The sequence below is a fragment of the Theropithecus gelada genome, chromosome 2, assembly GCF_003255815.1.
Source record: "Theropithecus gelada isolate Dixy chromosome 2, Tgel_1.0, whole genome shotgun sequence".
Classification (NCBI taxonomy): domain Eukaryota; kingdom Metazoa; phylum Chordata; class Mammalia; order Primates; family Cercopithecidae; genus Theropithecus; species Theropithecus gelada.
In genome coordinates, this window is record NC_037669.1 from 102,898,438 (window position 1) to 102,913,354 (window position 14,917).

Genomic DNA, 14,917 nt, shown 5'->3' on the forward strand with positions numbered 1-14,917 from the left:
GCCGGGCGAGGTGGCAGGCGCCTGTAGTCCCAGCTACTCGGGAGGCTGAGGCAGGAGAATGGCGTGAACCCGGGAGGCGGAGCTTGCAGTGAGCTGAGATCCGGCCACTGTACTCCAGCCTGGGCGGCAGAGCAAGACTCCGTCTCAAAAAAAAAAAAAAAAAAAAAAACCGCTCAACTACATGGAAACTGAACAATCTGCTCCTGAATGACTACTGGGTACATAATAAAACCAAGGCACAAATAAAGATGTTTTTTGAAACCAATGAGAACAAAGATACAATATACCAGAATCTCTGGGACACATTTAAAGCAGTGTGTAGAGGGAAATTTATAGCACTAAATGCCCACAAGAGAAAGCACGAAAGATCTAAAATTGACACCCTAACATCACAATTAAAAGAACTAGAGAAGCAAGAGCAAACACATTCCAAAGCTAGCAGAAGGCAAGAAATAACTAAGATCAGAGCAGAACTGAAGAAGACAGAGACACAAAAAACCCTTCAAAAAATTAATGAATCCAAAAGCTGGTTTTTGGAAAACATCAACAAAATTGATAGACTGCTAGCAAGACTAATAAAGAAGAAAAGAGAGAAGAATCAAATAGACGCAATAAAAAATGATAAAGGGGATATCACCACTGACCCCACAGAAATAAAAACTACCATCAGAGAATACTATAAACACCTCTATGCAAATAAACTAGAAAATCTAGAAGAAATGGATAATTTCCTGGACACTTACACTCTCCCAAGACTAAACCAGGAAGAAGTTGAATCCCTGAATAGACAAATAGCAGGCTCTGAAATTGAGGCAATTATTAATAGCCTACCAACCAAAAAAAGTCCAGGACCAGATGGATTCACAGCCGAATTCTACCCTCTGGTACAAGGAGGAGCTGGTACCATTCCTTCTGAAACTATTCCAATCAATAGAAAAAGAGGGAATCCTCCCTAACTCATTTTATGAGGCCAACATCATCCTGATACCAAAGCCTGGCAGAGACACAACAAAAAAAGAGAATTTTAGACCAATATTCCTGATGAACATCGATGCAAAATCCTCAATAAAATACTGGCAAACTGAATCCAGCAGCACATCAAAAAGCTTATCCACCATGATCAAGTGGGCTTCATCCCTGGGATGCAAGGCTGGTTCAACAAATGCAAATCAATAAACGTAACCCAGCATATAAACAGAACCAAAGACAAAAACCAATGATTATCTCAATAGATGCAGAAAAGGCCTCTGACAAAATTCAACAGCCCTTCATGCTAAAAACGCTCAATAAATTCAGCATTGATGGAACGTATCTCAAAATAATAAGAGCTATTTATGACAAACCCACAGCCAATATCATACTGAATGGACAAAAACTGGAAGCATTTCCTTTGAAAACTGGCACAAGACAGGGATGCCCTCTCTCACTACTCCTATTCAACATAGTGTTGAAAGTTCTGGCTAGGGCAATCAGGCAAGAGAAAGAAATAAAGGGTATTCAATTAGGAAAAGAAGAAGTCAAATTGTCCCTGTTTGCAGATGACATGATTGTATATTTAGAAAACCCCATCATCTCAGCCCCAAATCTCCTTAAGCTGATAAGCAACTTCAGCAAAGTCTCAGGATACAAAATCAATGTGTGAAAATCACAAGCATTCTTATACACCAGTAACAAACAGAGAGCCAAATCATGAATGAACTCCCACTCACAATTGCTTCAAAGAGAATAAAATACCTAGGAATCCAACTTACAAGGGATGTGAAGGAACTCTTCAAGGAGAACTACAAATCACTGCTCAGTGAAATAAAAGAGGACACAAACAAATGGAAGAACATACCATGCTCATGGATAGGAAGAATCAATATCACGAAAATGGCCATCCTGCCCAAGGTAATTTATAGATTCAATGCCATCCCCATCAAGCTACCAATGACTTTCTTCACAGAATTGGAAAAAACTGCTTTAAAGTTCATATGGAACCAAAAAAGAGCCCCATTGCCAAGACAATCCTAAGCAAAAAGAACAAAACTGGAGGCATCATGCTACCTGACTTCAAACCATACTACAAGGCTACCGCAACCAAAACAGCATGGTACTGGTACCAAAACAGAGATATAGACCAATGGAACAGAACAGAGCCCTCAGAAATAATACCACACATCTACAGCCATCTGATCTTTGACAAACCTGAGAAAAACAAGAAATGGGGAAAGGATTCCCTATTTAATAAATGGTGCTGGGAAAATTGGCTGAAGTAGAAAGCTGAAACTGGAACCTTTCCTTACTCCTTATATGAAAATTAATTCAAGATGGATTAGAGACTTAAATGGTAGACCTAAAACCATAAAAACCCTAGAAGAAAACCTAGGTAATACCATTCAGGACATAGGCATGGGAAAGGACTTCATGTCTAAAACACCAAAAGCAACAGCAACAAAAGCCAAAATTGACAAATGGGATCTAATTAAACTAAAGAGCTTCTGTACAGCAAAACAAACTATCATCAGAGTGAACAGGCAACCTACAGAATGGGAGAAAATTTTTGCAATCTATTCATCTGACAAAGGGCTAATATCCAGAACTTACAAAGAACTCAAGCCAATTTACAAGAAAAAAACAAACAACCCCATCAAAAAGTGGGCAAAGGATATGAACAGAAACTTCTCAAAAGAAGACATTTATACAGCCAACAGACACAGAAAAAATGCTCGTCATCACTTGCCATCAGAGAAATGCAAATCAAAACCACAATGAGATACCATCTCACACCAGTTAGAATGGCAATCATTACAAAGTCAGGAAACAACAGGTGCTGGAGAGGATGTGGAGAAATAGGAACACTTTTACACTGTTGGTGGGACTGTAAACTAGTTCAACCATTATGGAAAACAGTGTGGCGATTCCTCAAAGATCTAGAACTAGAAATACCATTTGACCTAGTCATCCCAGTACTGGGTATATACCCAAAGGATTATAAATCATGCTGCTATAAAGACACATGCACACGTATGTTTATTGTGGCACTATTCACAATAGCAAAGACTTGGAATCAACCCAAATGTCCATCACTGATAGACTGGATTAAGAAAATGTGGCACATATACACCATGAAATACTATGCAGCCATAAAAAGGGATGAGTTCATGTCCTTTGTGGGGACATGGATGAAGCTGGAAACCATCATTCTCAGCAAACTATCGCAAGAACAGAAAACCAAACACTGCATGTTCTCACTCATAGGTGGGAATTGAACAATCAGATCACTTGGACACAGGAACGGTAACATCACACACCGGGGCCTATTGTGGGGAGGGGGGGAGGGGGGAGGGATAGCATTAGGAGATATACCTAATGTAAATGACAAGTTAATGGGTGCAGCACACCAACATGGCACATGTATACATATGTAACAAACCTGCACATTGTGCACATGTACCCTAGAACTTAAAGTATAATATATATATATATTTTTTGCTTTTGAAAATAATCAGTTTTTAACATCTTGGTGTGCCTCCCTCAAATGCAGTTTTCGTAACTGATAACATTGAGTATTGTTATAGCCTACCTCTGACCTCTTTTGCAACCCTGGAAGGTGAGCAGAGGTGTCTTTAGAATTCCCATTTGCTGTACAAGAGCACTGCATATCAGAGAGTGCTTTGCCTAAGTGGCAGAGCTAGTAAGTGCTGCAAACAGCACTGGAATCCATGAATGCTGAGTCTTCCTTGTTTCACTATGAAGGATTTTCCATCTTAAAACTTCTCATTCCTACCTGAGAGGCCATCAAAACCCACCCCCTGGGGCAGGCCTGGTGACTTTATCCTCTTTACAGCCCCACTGCCACAGGTCCCAGGACACCTGAAATAACCACTCAGGGGTCGAATGGAATGCCCTAGGTCACTGAGTGAGTGAGGGGGCTCTCGGGGCTTGGTTCTCCCTGACGTCATTCTATGATAAGATCACAGCCTTCTAAGTTCTCTGCTCTTCATCCTTCAAGCCACTGCCACCAAGGCCCTTGACAAGGCCACTCTCTGCCCAATGGCTAACGAGGACACACTCAGAACGACTCTCAAAACCTGAGCTTGCCCACATTCTGCCTCTTGTCATATGGCATTAAGCTATAGAAAACAATCTATTTTTATTTTTTCTGCTGCAAACCACATTCATTCCTCTACTTGATACTGTTTTGTGCTGAAATAGCAGGTTTCTAAATAGACTGAAATGATAAGAGGCAAAGAACTACAAAAAATATATCACTAAGTAAATAATCACTCCATACTGCTAAATAATTGATTTTTAAAATTCTGACTTAATTCTTATGGCTCGCAAACTTGAATCACTTATTGTTATCTAATTTGTGGATAAATCAGTTATGTTTTGGTTTTGCTAAGTTTTTGGACTTAGCAAAGCCCTTGGCTTCAAGGGTTGACCATGTTTTATTGTATTTCTGAGTTGGAGGGGCTGTGAAAAGAGGCGGATGTTTATCACAGTGCTGTCTGACAGCCAGCTGCACACTGACACTTATAGGAAGGCTTTGCTGTATTTAATGTCTGGTGTATTGTCTCATTTTTTAAGTGCTGTAAACTATTTAAGGGGTGATCTTGGAGAATTCCTAGAAGATCCAAATATTGCATTTCATACTAAACTAAAATTAAAGCATTCTGGGAGGTCAGAGATCAAACTGTCAAAGGAAGGATTCATGTAGGAAAACAATGCAAAGTGTCTCTGAATATAAATTACAGAAAAAGAAGACTGTGTTTAGCCTTGATTATCATTATATATACACACATGTCAATCTGACCACTACATTTAAAAAAATTCCTAGGGACTGTCTCCAAAGCATTAGTAATTCCATCAATCTCTCCAAATGAGTTCGGCTGTGAGGGAGGAATGGGGACCAAGCAGAGAAGAAGAACAGAAGAAGGAGAGCGTTCTCTGAAAACAGCAAGAATTGCTCAAACTCAGATTTCAATTAATCATAAGAAAGGGGGAGGAGGACCTTGTCCCACTCCAAATCTTAGAATCTGACACATTTCTAGTTATAAAGATTGTTTTTCCTCCCAAAACAGGAAAAAAAGAAAGAAAATAAACACTTTTTTTCAAAGGCCTTTCTTGTATGGAAAAAACACATCCCTCCTAGAGGTGGGTACTGGCACTTTCTGGGTGCCTCGGCCACAAAGGTACATCCTGCCAACACTCCTACATTCCCACCTGCCAGAGAGATGGCCAAAGCCTTTGTCACGCATCCAGGTCCACAGTGCATGGCCACAACTGGGCCTGGCTGCTGAGAAAGGTGTGTGGTGGGGAGCAAGATCACAGTGAGGCTGTGATGCCATGAGACTCCCCCAAGAAGCTCCCCAACTGAGGAGAAGGAGGAAGTGGCCAGGAGGGGCATTGGGAAGGAGCTGCTGGAGTGTGAAAATGTTATTCTGAGGATGTTCACCTAATGAAAATTAATTGAGGTGTACATTGATGATTTATACCTTTTTCTGCATGTGTATTACAGCTCAATAAAAAGTTCACTTTAAAAAAAAAATCAGGAAACAGAGCAACAGAAGTAAATGCAAAAATGTACCCTGTGACTTTGAAAAAAAAATGGAGAGATGGGAAGCACCGAACAGATAAGGACAGCCCTGATATTTAGAAAGGAAATGACAAAGAGAACCAGAGAATACTGCTCCTGCACAGAATCTAGAAGCTTAAATTATTCGTTATCTGAGCCTTGGCAAGTTTGATGAAAAGGGGCGACATTAGAGTTGAACATTTTGATTGCCCTCCAAAGTCTCAGAGCAGCAGTCAATGCCTATACAGAGCTTGTTCAGTGGTTATTTCAAGAAGTGATTCCCCTCCCCGCTCATTTTTTAAAATGTCATCTGCACACGGGGAGCTCAGGCTGAGAGAGTGAGAAGGGAAGGGGCTTGCCTCTAATCCTGATGCTATCTTTGCATGCAGTATCATTTGTTTCTGGGGAAAACCTGGAAGATGCAACAGTGTCCATGGACCTGAGATGGGCAGACACTAAGCTAAGGTCAACCTGCCAGGCCAGGCTGACAATCTGGTTCTTGCCAGAGCTGGTTGCTGGGTCCATGGTCCACATAATGCCATTGGTCACTGAGACATTTCACGCCCCATTGCAGCTTTCAAATTCTCCATTTGTTCTTAGCTTTTCTATCAGCACCAGATACCACTTTCAAAAAAGCCAGTCCACCTCTCCCTCTTCAAATCCAACCTTGGAATCCAATATTGTGCTCCTTGGGGATACTGGTCTCTTGCCTATACCCCCAGGCACCTCTCAAGTTCTCAAAAGGCATCTGAACAACACACATCCCTCCTATTTTTAATTTAAAAGTAAATACTTGCCTCCCAGAAAGCTCTGACAGGTAGGATTGAAACATTAAAGAAAAAGCAAATGGCTTTGAGGCCTCCAAACGTAAATATGGACTAGGCAGCCACTTGCTGTATCTTGTTTTTGCCTGTCATTCCCAATGAACATTTTATAGAATTTTTCCTGGTGTTTCCATCAGCCACTTAGAATCAGCCACCAAGAAAAGAAGGCAACTAATTTGATTTCTAATTGTTTTAACATTGACCCTCAGTCCCTGTATTATTCAAACACACTTTCAGATGCCATTCTTTAGAGAGATGTCCTCCAGATGCTGAGAATGAAACTGGTAGAAGATCTGGTCTCTATCCCCAAGTGGCTTCCACAAAAGGGGACATATGGCCACAAAATAAATTATACACACAATATAAGTAACGAGATGATGTTGAGATCCTATTGACACAAAAGATGCTCAGCTTGTTCCAGAAAACCCTTAATAGGCTTCATGGAGGAGGCAGAGCCTATACAGGGAAAAAAAGAGGAGTGCCGAGGACAGAGTGGGACAGGGGCAGACAGGACTTAGGACAAGCCTTTCCTAGCAAGACTGCCCATGTGCAAAAAGCCATGAGGATAACTCGACAACAATAAAAACAAAACAATCCAATTTAAAATTGGGCAAAAGACCTAAACATTTCTCCAAAAAAGAGATAAAATGACCAACGAGCAGATGAAACAATGCTCAGTGTTACTAATCACCAGGGAAGTGCAAACCAAAATCACAATAAAATATTATCTCACACCCATTAGGAGGGCCACTATTAAAAAAAAAAAAAAAAAAAAAAAACAGAAAACAATAAATGTTGGCAAGGATGTGGAGCCATTGAAACCCTTGTGCACTGCTGGTGAGAATTTAAAATGCTGCAGCCACTTGGGAAAATAGTATGGAGGCTTCTCAAAAATTAAAAATAGAAGTACCATATGATCCAGTAACCCCACTTCTGGGTGTATACCCAAAAGAATTGAAAACAAGATCTCAAAGAGATATTAGTACACATTTATAGGAGCATTCATCATAGCAGCCAGGAGATAGAACCAACCTAAATGTCCATCAACAGATGAATAAAGAAAACGTGGTGAATTCACACAATGAAATATTATTCTGCCTTTAAAAAGGAAGGAGATCCGGCCGGCTGCAGTGGCTCAAGCCTGTAATCCCAGCACTTTGGGAGGCCGAGACAGGCAGATCACAAGGTCAGGAGATCAAGACCATCCTGGCTAACACGGTGAAACCCCGTCTCTACTAAAAAAATACAAAAAACTAGCCGGGCGAGGTGGCGGGCGCCTGTAGTCCCAGCTACTCAGGAGGCTGAGGCAGGAGAAGGGCGTAAACCCAGGAGGTGGAGCTTGCAGTGAGCTGAGATCCGGCCGCTGCACTCCAGCCTGGGCGACACAGCAAGACTCTGTCTCCAAAAAAAAAAAAAAAAAAAAAAACAAAAAAAAGGAAGGAGATCCAGTCACACGTTACAACATGGATGAACCTTGAGGACATTATGCTAAATGAAATAAGCTCATCACCAAAGAACGAACACCACATGACTCCACTTACATGAGATCTAAAGTAGTCAAACTCTTAACAGAAATACAATAGTTGTTGCCAGGAACCAGGGGAAGGAGAAAAAGGAGAGTTGTTGTTCAATGGATGTATGTTTTGCAAGATAAAGTTTAATGGCTTGTTGTACAACAATGTGCCATACAGTTACTACTACTGTACACTCAAAATGGTTAAGGTGGTAAGTTTTATGTTATGTGTTTGATCACAATTAGAAAAACAAACAAAAGGCACAGGAAAGCAGATGGTGTCTGATGCTCCTCTTTGCCTAGCACACACATACAGTGGTTTATTGAATGGATGATGTAATTATTTCATGAAACATTTAAAAAATAACCCTGCATGCAATTAATTAGACAGGACTATCCATGGCACCATTATCCACAAATGCTCCAGCGCTGCCTTCTTGGCTCCCTTTGCTAAATCTTCCTTGTGATCCTCATTGCTGTTCACTGTCCCCAGAAACGAATCCGTTGTGATGCTGATCTGTGGTAATACAGAATTCTGTCTTGCCCCTCTGGAAACAAGCCCTCAGCCACAGAGAGGTTATCCTTCCTTGCAGAGAGGAAATATTTTCACAGGCGCAAACTGACTCTAGGCTCGATGCCCTTAAGAGCATTTTGTGTTGTGCTGCCATGGGGCCACCACCTCCTCTTTGTTCTGAATCAGGACCTTGGGCTACCCTTTGATTTATAGATGAGTCAGCTTCTTCCCTTTCTTTCCCCAGAATGGTAGACAAGGGTTCAGCCCCTCTGGGGCCCATTTGTCCAGTCAGGGTCAGGCCACCATGCCTGGAGGAATGTGGAAATTTGGAGAGGGTCCAGGGCCGGCCACCACAGTGATGAAAGGACTGGAAACCAAGGCAAACAGCAGGCTCAGGGAGCCTCTGCAGGACCTACAATGGCTTCCAGGAGGGAGGCCCCCATGATGCTGGCAACAGCATCCAGCTGCTTCCTCCTCTCCTGAGGGGCCCAACAAGGGGGAGATGCTTAATTGTGCTGAGGATGGAATTTGGATTAACAGCTTATGCCATGAAGAAGTTTAACACAAAAGTGGGCTCCTTAGAGAGGCGACAAAAACACTTTGCCTAGTTCCTTAAGGAAAACCTGTTTCCCCTGGGATAAAATACACATGAAACCCTCAGCTTTGCAGCATATGACCCAAAGGAAGCCCTCCATAAGCAATAGCTAGTATTACTTTCCCTTCTTGGGCTTACGCTTTTATAATAAAAATCTTCATACAGTTTCTGATAGAAGTCAAGGGCAAGAGAAAGCCTATGAAGTCAGAATAGTGGCTCACTCACCAGGGGCAGAGGAACTGACTGGGAAAGGGTGCAGGGGTCTTTCTAGGGTACTGGCAATGGGGATGCATAACTGTACATGGGTGAAAAAAACCCCACCAGGCTGTACACTCACAGCTGGGTGTGTTAAGTGCTTCAGTATTATACCGCATAGAAAAGTTTAAAGGAAAAACTGACAAAAACAAAATCTCTGCAGCAGTTAGAAATTCCTTTTGTGTTGAGTCTGATAAAACTTGCTGTGATGACGAAAATATTCTCTCTCTGTGCTTTCCAATAGAGTAGCCAGTAACCATTTGTGATTATTGAGCCATTTAAATGTGGCTAATATGACTAGAAAACTGAATTTCTAGTTTAATTTGGATACATTTGAGTTTAAATAAGTACACAGGGCTGGTGGCTACCTTACTGCACAGCATAACTCCAGGATCTCAGGAGTCTCAAAGGCAAAGACTTCTCTTTTTATCTCCCTCAAAGCACCCACGGATCAGAATACATCATAGGTGCTTTGGAGGTCCAATAAATGACTAGTTAAAAATAACATTTATTTCATAAAATGTAATATTACGTAGAGATAAATGGGATTGAACTACTGATACATACAACAGGGGTTAATTTCAGAAAACATTATTTTGAGTGAAAGAAGCCTTATATAAAAGAGCACACACTGTAGGATTCTATTTATATGAAATTCTAGAAAAAGCAAAAGTAATATATAATACAAATCACAGCAGTGGTCTCGGGTGGGAGGAGTTGGCTGGAAAGAGACACAGGAGACTTTTGGGATGATGGAAATATTCTATATTTCGGTGGGCATAGGGTTACACAGGTGTGTACAATTGTGAAAATCAAGACTGTAATTTTAAGATTTGTGTACTGTAAATTATACCTCAACTTAAGACACACACACACACACACACAAATACCTATGTAATGAATGAGATGTACAAAGCACTTTTCACATATGTTTTATTTTTCAATAGCCACACCTTGAGACAGACATTATTCACATTTGACAGATAAAGAAAATAAGAAGATAAGCCATTTGTCTAAGCAGTAGTCCAGAATAAGCAACCTCAAAGCCATGCACTTGTCACCATGCCCTCCAGCCTTCCTAACAGATCACTCATTCTCAGAGTGCCACCCCCTTCCCATGGCACCCCCAGGAGGGACTTACCAACACGCGGCCATCAGCCTTCGGCTGCCGGGCCAGGCTCACCCCCATCCACTCATCATCGCGGTCTTCCCGGCAGGTCTTTCCGCAGGACGTGCCCCGATTCTTCCCTGGAGAAAAAGGAGAAGAGCCAGACTTGGGTTGAGGAGTGATGTTCTGCTGGCTGCTTTTCAAAGGGTGATCCACAGCCCCATGTTTATTACCCATGAGGAAATAAGGAACTTTCCACAAAATGTAAATCAACTCCATCACTATGTACTATAGTTTGATCCAGACAACTGTTTTTTCACATAGCAAGGCTTTCTTTTTCTTTTTCTTTTCGGGTTTTTTTTTTTTTTTTTTTTTTTTTGAGACAGTCTCTTTCTGTCGTCCAGACTGGAGCTCAGTGGAACGATCTCAGCTCACTGCAACCTCTGCCTCCCAGGCAGAGGCGATTGTCCTGCCTCAGCCTCCCAAGTAGCTGGGATTACAGGTGTGCGCCACCACATCCCACTAACGTTCATATTTTTAGTAGAGACGGGTTTTCACCATGTTGCCCAGGCTGGTCTCAAACTCCTAACCTCCAGTGATCTGCCCACCCCAACCTCCCAAAGTGCTGGTGTTATAGGCATGAGCCACTGTGCCCAACCACATGGCAAGGCTTTCTCAAGGAAAGAGGCAGGGCCTTGATTTATGTTATGAAGCAAGCTCCTTAATTTGTTATGCACCGGTAACAAACAGTTCACAAGCCTCTTTTTCTGCTAAAGAAAATCACAATAACTCTTTATTTAAAAAATAATTAGAAGATCTTGGTGGGCACGGTGGCTCACGCCTGTAATCCCAGCACTTTGGGAGGCCGAGGTGGGCGGTTCACTTGAGGCCAGAAGTTCAACACCAGCCTGGCCAACATGGCAAAACCCCATCTCTACTAAAAACACAAAAATAAGCCGAGGGTGGTAACATACACCTGTAATCCCAGCTACTCAGGAGGCTGAGGCAGGAGAATTGCTTGAACCTGGGAGGCAGAGGTTGCAGTGAGCCGAGTTTGCGCCACTGCACTCTAGCCTGGGCGACAGAGCAAGACTCTGTCTCCAAAACAAACAAACACAAAAAGCAAAAAACAAACAAAAAAAAAAAATTAGAAAATCTTGATGCAAAAAGACTTCGGAGAAAGAAAAGCTTGCAGTGATGATTATAACAAAATAGCTCCTTTGTACTGATGTGCCAAGCACAGTTCTGTGTACTCACCCGTGTTATCTCACTTAATCTTCTCAAGACCATTCTCGTGAGGTAGGTATCTCAGTCCTGATTTTGAAGATGGGGGAACTGAGGCCCAAGAAGCTATAGGACATTCCCAATCAGTCCCAGCTGGGCTTTGAACCCAGTCAGAACCATCTGATTCCAAAGATCTTGTATTTTCTGCTAGATCAAAGTGAGCTTTCACTTTTTATTTTTTTATCTTTTTGGAGACAGAGTCTCAGCTCTGTCACCCAAGCTGGAGTGCAGTGGCACAATCTCAGCTAACTGCACCCTCGACCTCCTGGGCTCAAGTGATCCTCCTACCTCAGCCTCCTGAGTAGCTGGGTCTACAGGCATGCATCACAACATTCAGCTAATATTTATATTTTTAGTAAGGATGGACTTTCACCATGTTGCCCAGGCTTGTCTTGAACTTCTGGGCTCAAACAATCTGCCCACCTCAGCCTCCCAAAGTGATGGAATTACAGGTGTGAGCCACCATGCCCCGCCCAAAGTGAGCTTTTAAAAACATCCATCTGATCATATCTTTCCCTGGTTAAAATGTAACACCCAAAATTGATTTCAGTGGCCTCACCACTCAAATACAGAATAAAATTCCGGCACCTTCCCACATGGCCTGGCCCCAGCCTGCCTTGCTGCCCTGCTGTGCTCCACTCTCCTGGCTCCCTCTCCAGCTGCACAACCTCACTCTGTGCTTCCAAATGGCACCTCTGTTTGGAGGTTGTGCTTCCTGCACCTGCCCAGCTAACGACTATGCATCCTTCCAATCATGTCAAAAGGTCCCAGACCTTTCTTGAACCTCCAATCTAGATCAAATCAAATACTCACCTTCCCTCTGGTCTTTTCTCTCTCAATTACTTGTCTTAATATCTCTTTTGCCCACTAATTTATGGGGCTTGGGATGGCAGGATCCTTGTTTGTTTTGTTCATTGGTGTATCCCAGTGCTTAATAACTATTACGTACTCAATACATGTTTGTTGGAGAGAGGGAGGGAGGAAAGGAGGGAAGGATGGATGGGTGGGTGAATGATCAGGCCATCCTGGGAGGAAGATGAGCAAGGTGTAAGGGTACAGAACCTATTTCCATCACAGCAGTAATGGTCACCCACCTCGAGCCATGTCCAGTTCGGTGCATCTCCGGTCAGGGTTGGTGTGAACACGGCACTTAAACACAGCCCCAGGAGACTTCACTGAAGGGCTGTATTTGGAATCTGCCTTTGGTGCACCCACAAGGACCCTGCAGCAAGAGAAAAAGGCATTCTGTCACAATCTAGAGTAAGAAAATAGGAGGCAGATGGCTAAGTATTCACCCAACCACGGGTGGGCTCTCTGAGCGCTCGCTTTGAAAATCATATTATTATACTTTTCTGTGTAGGCTTGGGGGAGAGGTCCTAAAGTGAAACCTGTTAGATCTTCCCCAGGCACATTAAAGCTTAAGGAGGCTGAGTGTGGTGACTCATGCCTGTAATCCCAGCATTTTGAGAGGTTGAGGTGGTTGGATCGCTTGAGCCCAGGAATTCCAGACCAGCCTGGGTGACATGGCAAATCCCATCTTCACAAAAAATACAAAAAAAAAAAAAAAACTGGCCAGACATGGCAGTGCACGCTTTTAGTCCCAGCTACCCAGGAGACTGCGATGGATGGGTGGGAACACGTACAACCAACAAAAGGTTCCTATCCAAAATCTATTTTAAAAACTCCTCGTTGATGAATGAGAAAAATACAGACAAGTCAATAGAATAGGCCAAAGACAAGCATAGATACTTCACAAAAGAAGCCAAATGGCCAATAAATGCATGAAAAGGCACTCAACTATGTTAGTTATCAGAGAAATTCAAGTTCATATCAACCAGAAGGCTCAAACCAAAGAGACTGAAAATGCCAAGTGCTGACAAGGATATAGAGTAACTAGAACATTCATACACTGCTGGTGGGAGTATAAGCTGTTAAAGCCACTGGGAAAACTAATCAACAGTTCCTGATAAAGCTGAACATGCACCTACCCTTTGACCCATTTCTAGGACTATACCTAATAGAGATGCATACATTTCTACCAGGAGACATGCAAAATGTTTGAAGCTGCATACACAATATCAAAACAAAACAAAACAAAACAAGAAGAAACCCAAAGGCCCATCAGTGCTAGAGTGGATAGGTAGGTAAATCATGGTACAGCAATACAACAGAATTCTATGCAGCACTGGGAGGCCGAGGTGGGCAGATTGCCTGAGTTTAGGAGTTCAAGACCAGTCTGGGCAACATGGTGAAACCCTGTCTGTACTAAAATACAAAAAATTAGCTGGACGTGGTGACAGGTGCCTGTAACACCACCTACTTGAGAGTCTGAGGCAGGAGAATCGCTTGAACCCAGGAGGCAGAGATTGCAGTGAGCTGAGATCATGCCACTGAACTCCAGCCTGGGCAACAGAGTGAGACTCTGTCTCAAAAAAAAAAAAAGAATTCTGTGCAGCAATGAAAACAAATGAATAGCATTCAACTGCAACCACAGACATGAATTTCACAAATACAATACTGAACAAAAGATGCCAGATACAATAGCATACTCACTATCTGATTCCATTTATCTAAAGTTCAAAAGCAGATGAAATTTAACTATAGTGTTAGAAGGTAGGATAATGGTTACCTCTGGAGAGGAGAAAGCGAGGTCATAATTAGGGAGGGGGATTGCTGGGGGTGCTAATAATGTTGTCATTCAACCTCAGTGACATTATACAAATTTGCGATAGCTGTATATGATATGGACACTTTCCTGGATGTGTTACATTTCAATAACAAATAGAAAATTTAGAGATGCTATTTCTCTTCTGTCTCCCCCTCCTCCTCCTATTCCCCACCACACACATAGCATGGGCATTTAGGGGCAAACAGGAAAAAAAAATAGCAGCAATGTGGAATTACAAACTGTATCCTCTCTCCCACTGCAAAACAGGAGCAAGAATGAACCACTGCATCCTCCATCTTGAACTAAAAAGCTGCCGAGGTTGGGCCATCCCCAGCAGGAGCATCCCCCGGCTACAGGAGAGCAGGGGCAAGACCTACCCAGAAGACAGAAGAGGCAGGTTTGGGCCTGTGTGAGTGCAGAACATGGGGGAAATGGCAGTAAGATCCCCTCCAGATGTTACAAAAATAATTCTAACCTACAGTTTCGTGCATTGTTTCTGGAAAGTAGTCAACAGAAGATCTATAGCAAAGAATACCAAACAATACTAATCAGGCACGATTTGTGCTGAGCTACAAGCCATTTGGAAAATGTCTTGA

At 42.5% G+C, this 14,917-nt stretch overlaps 1 protein-coding gene across 1 annotated transcript in view; it reads right to left on the reverse strand.

Annotated features, from left to right (window-relative positions):
• Positions 1-14,917, reverse strand: part of ITGA9 (integrin subunit alpha 9) — a 388,125-nt gene that overhangs the window by 356,605 nt on the left and 16,603 nt on the right. The window contains exons 2-3 of the mRNA XM_025377670.1: positions 12,748-12,875; positions 10,403-10,509 (exon numbers count right to left, since the gene is read on the reverse strand). Coding sequence (XP_025233455.1) covers positions 10,403-10,509; positions 12,748-12,875 — 235 coding nt within the window. The remainder of the gene's footprint in view (positions 1-10,402; positions 10,510-12,747; positions 12,876-14,917) is intronic.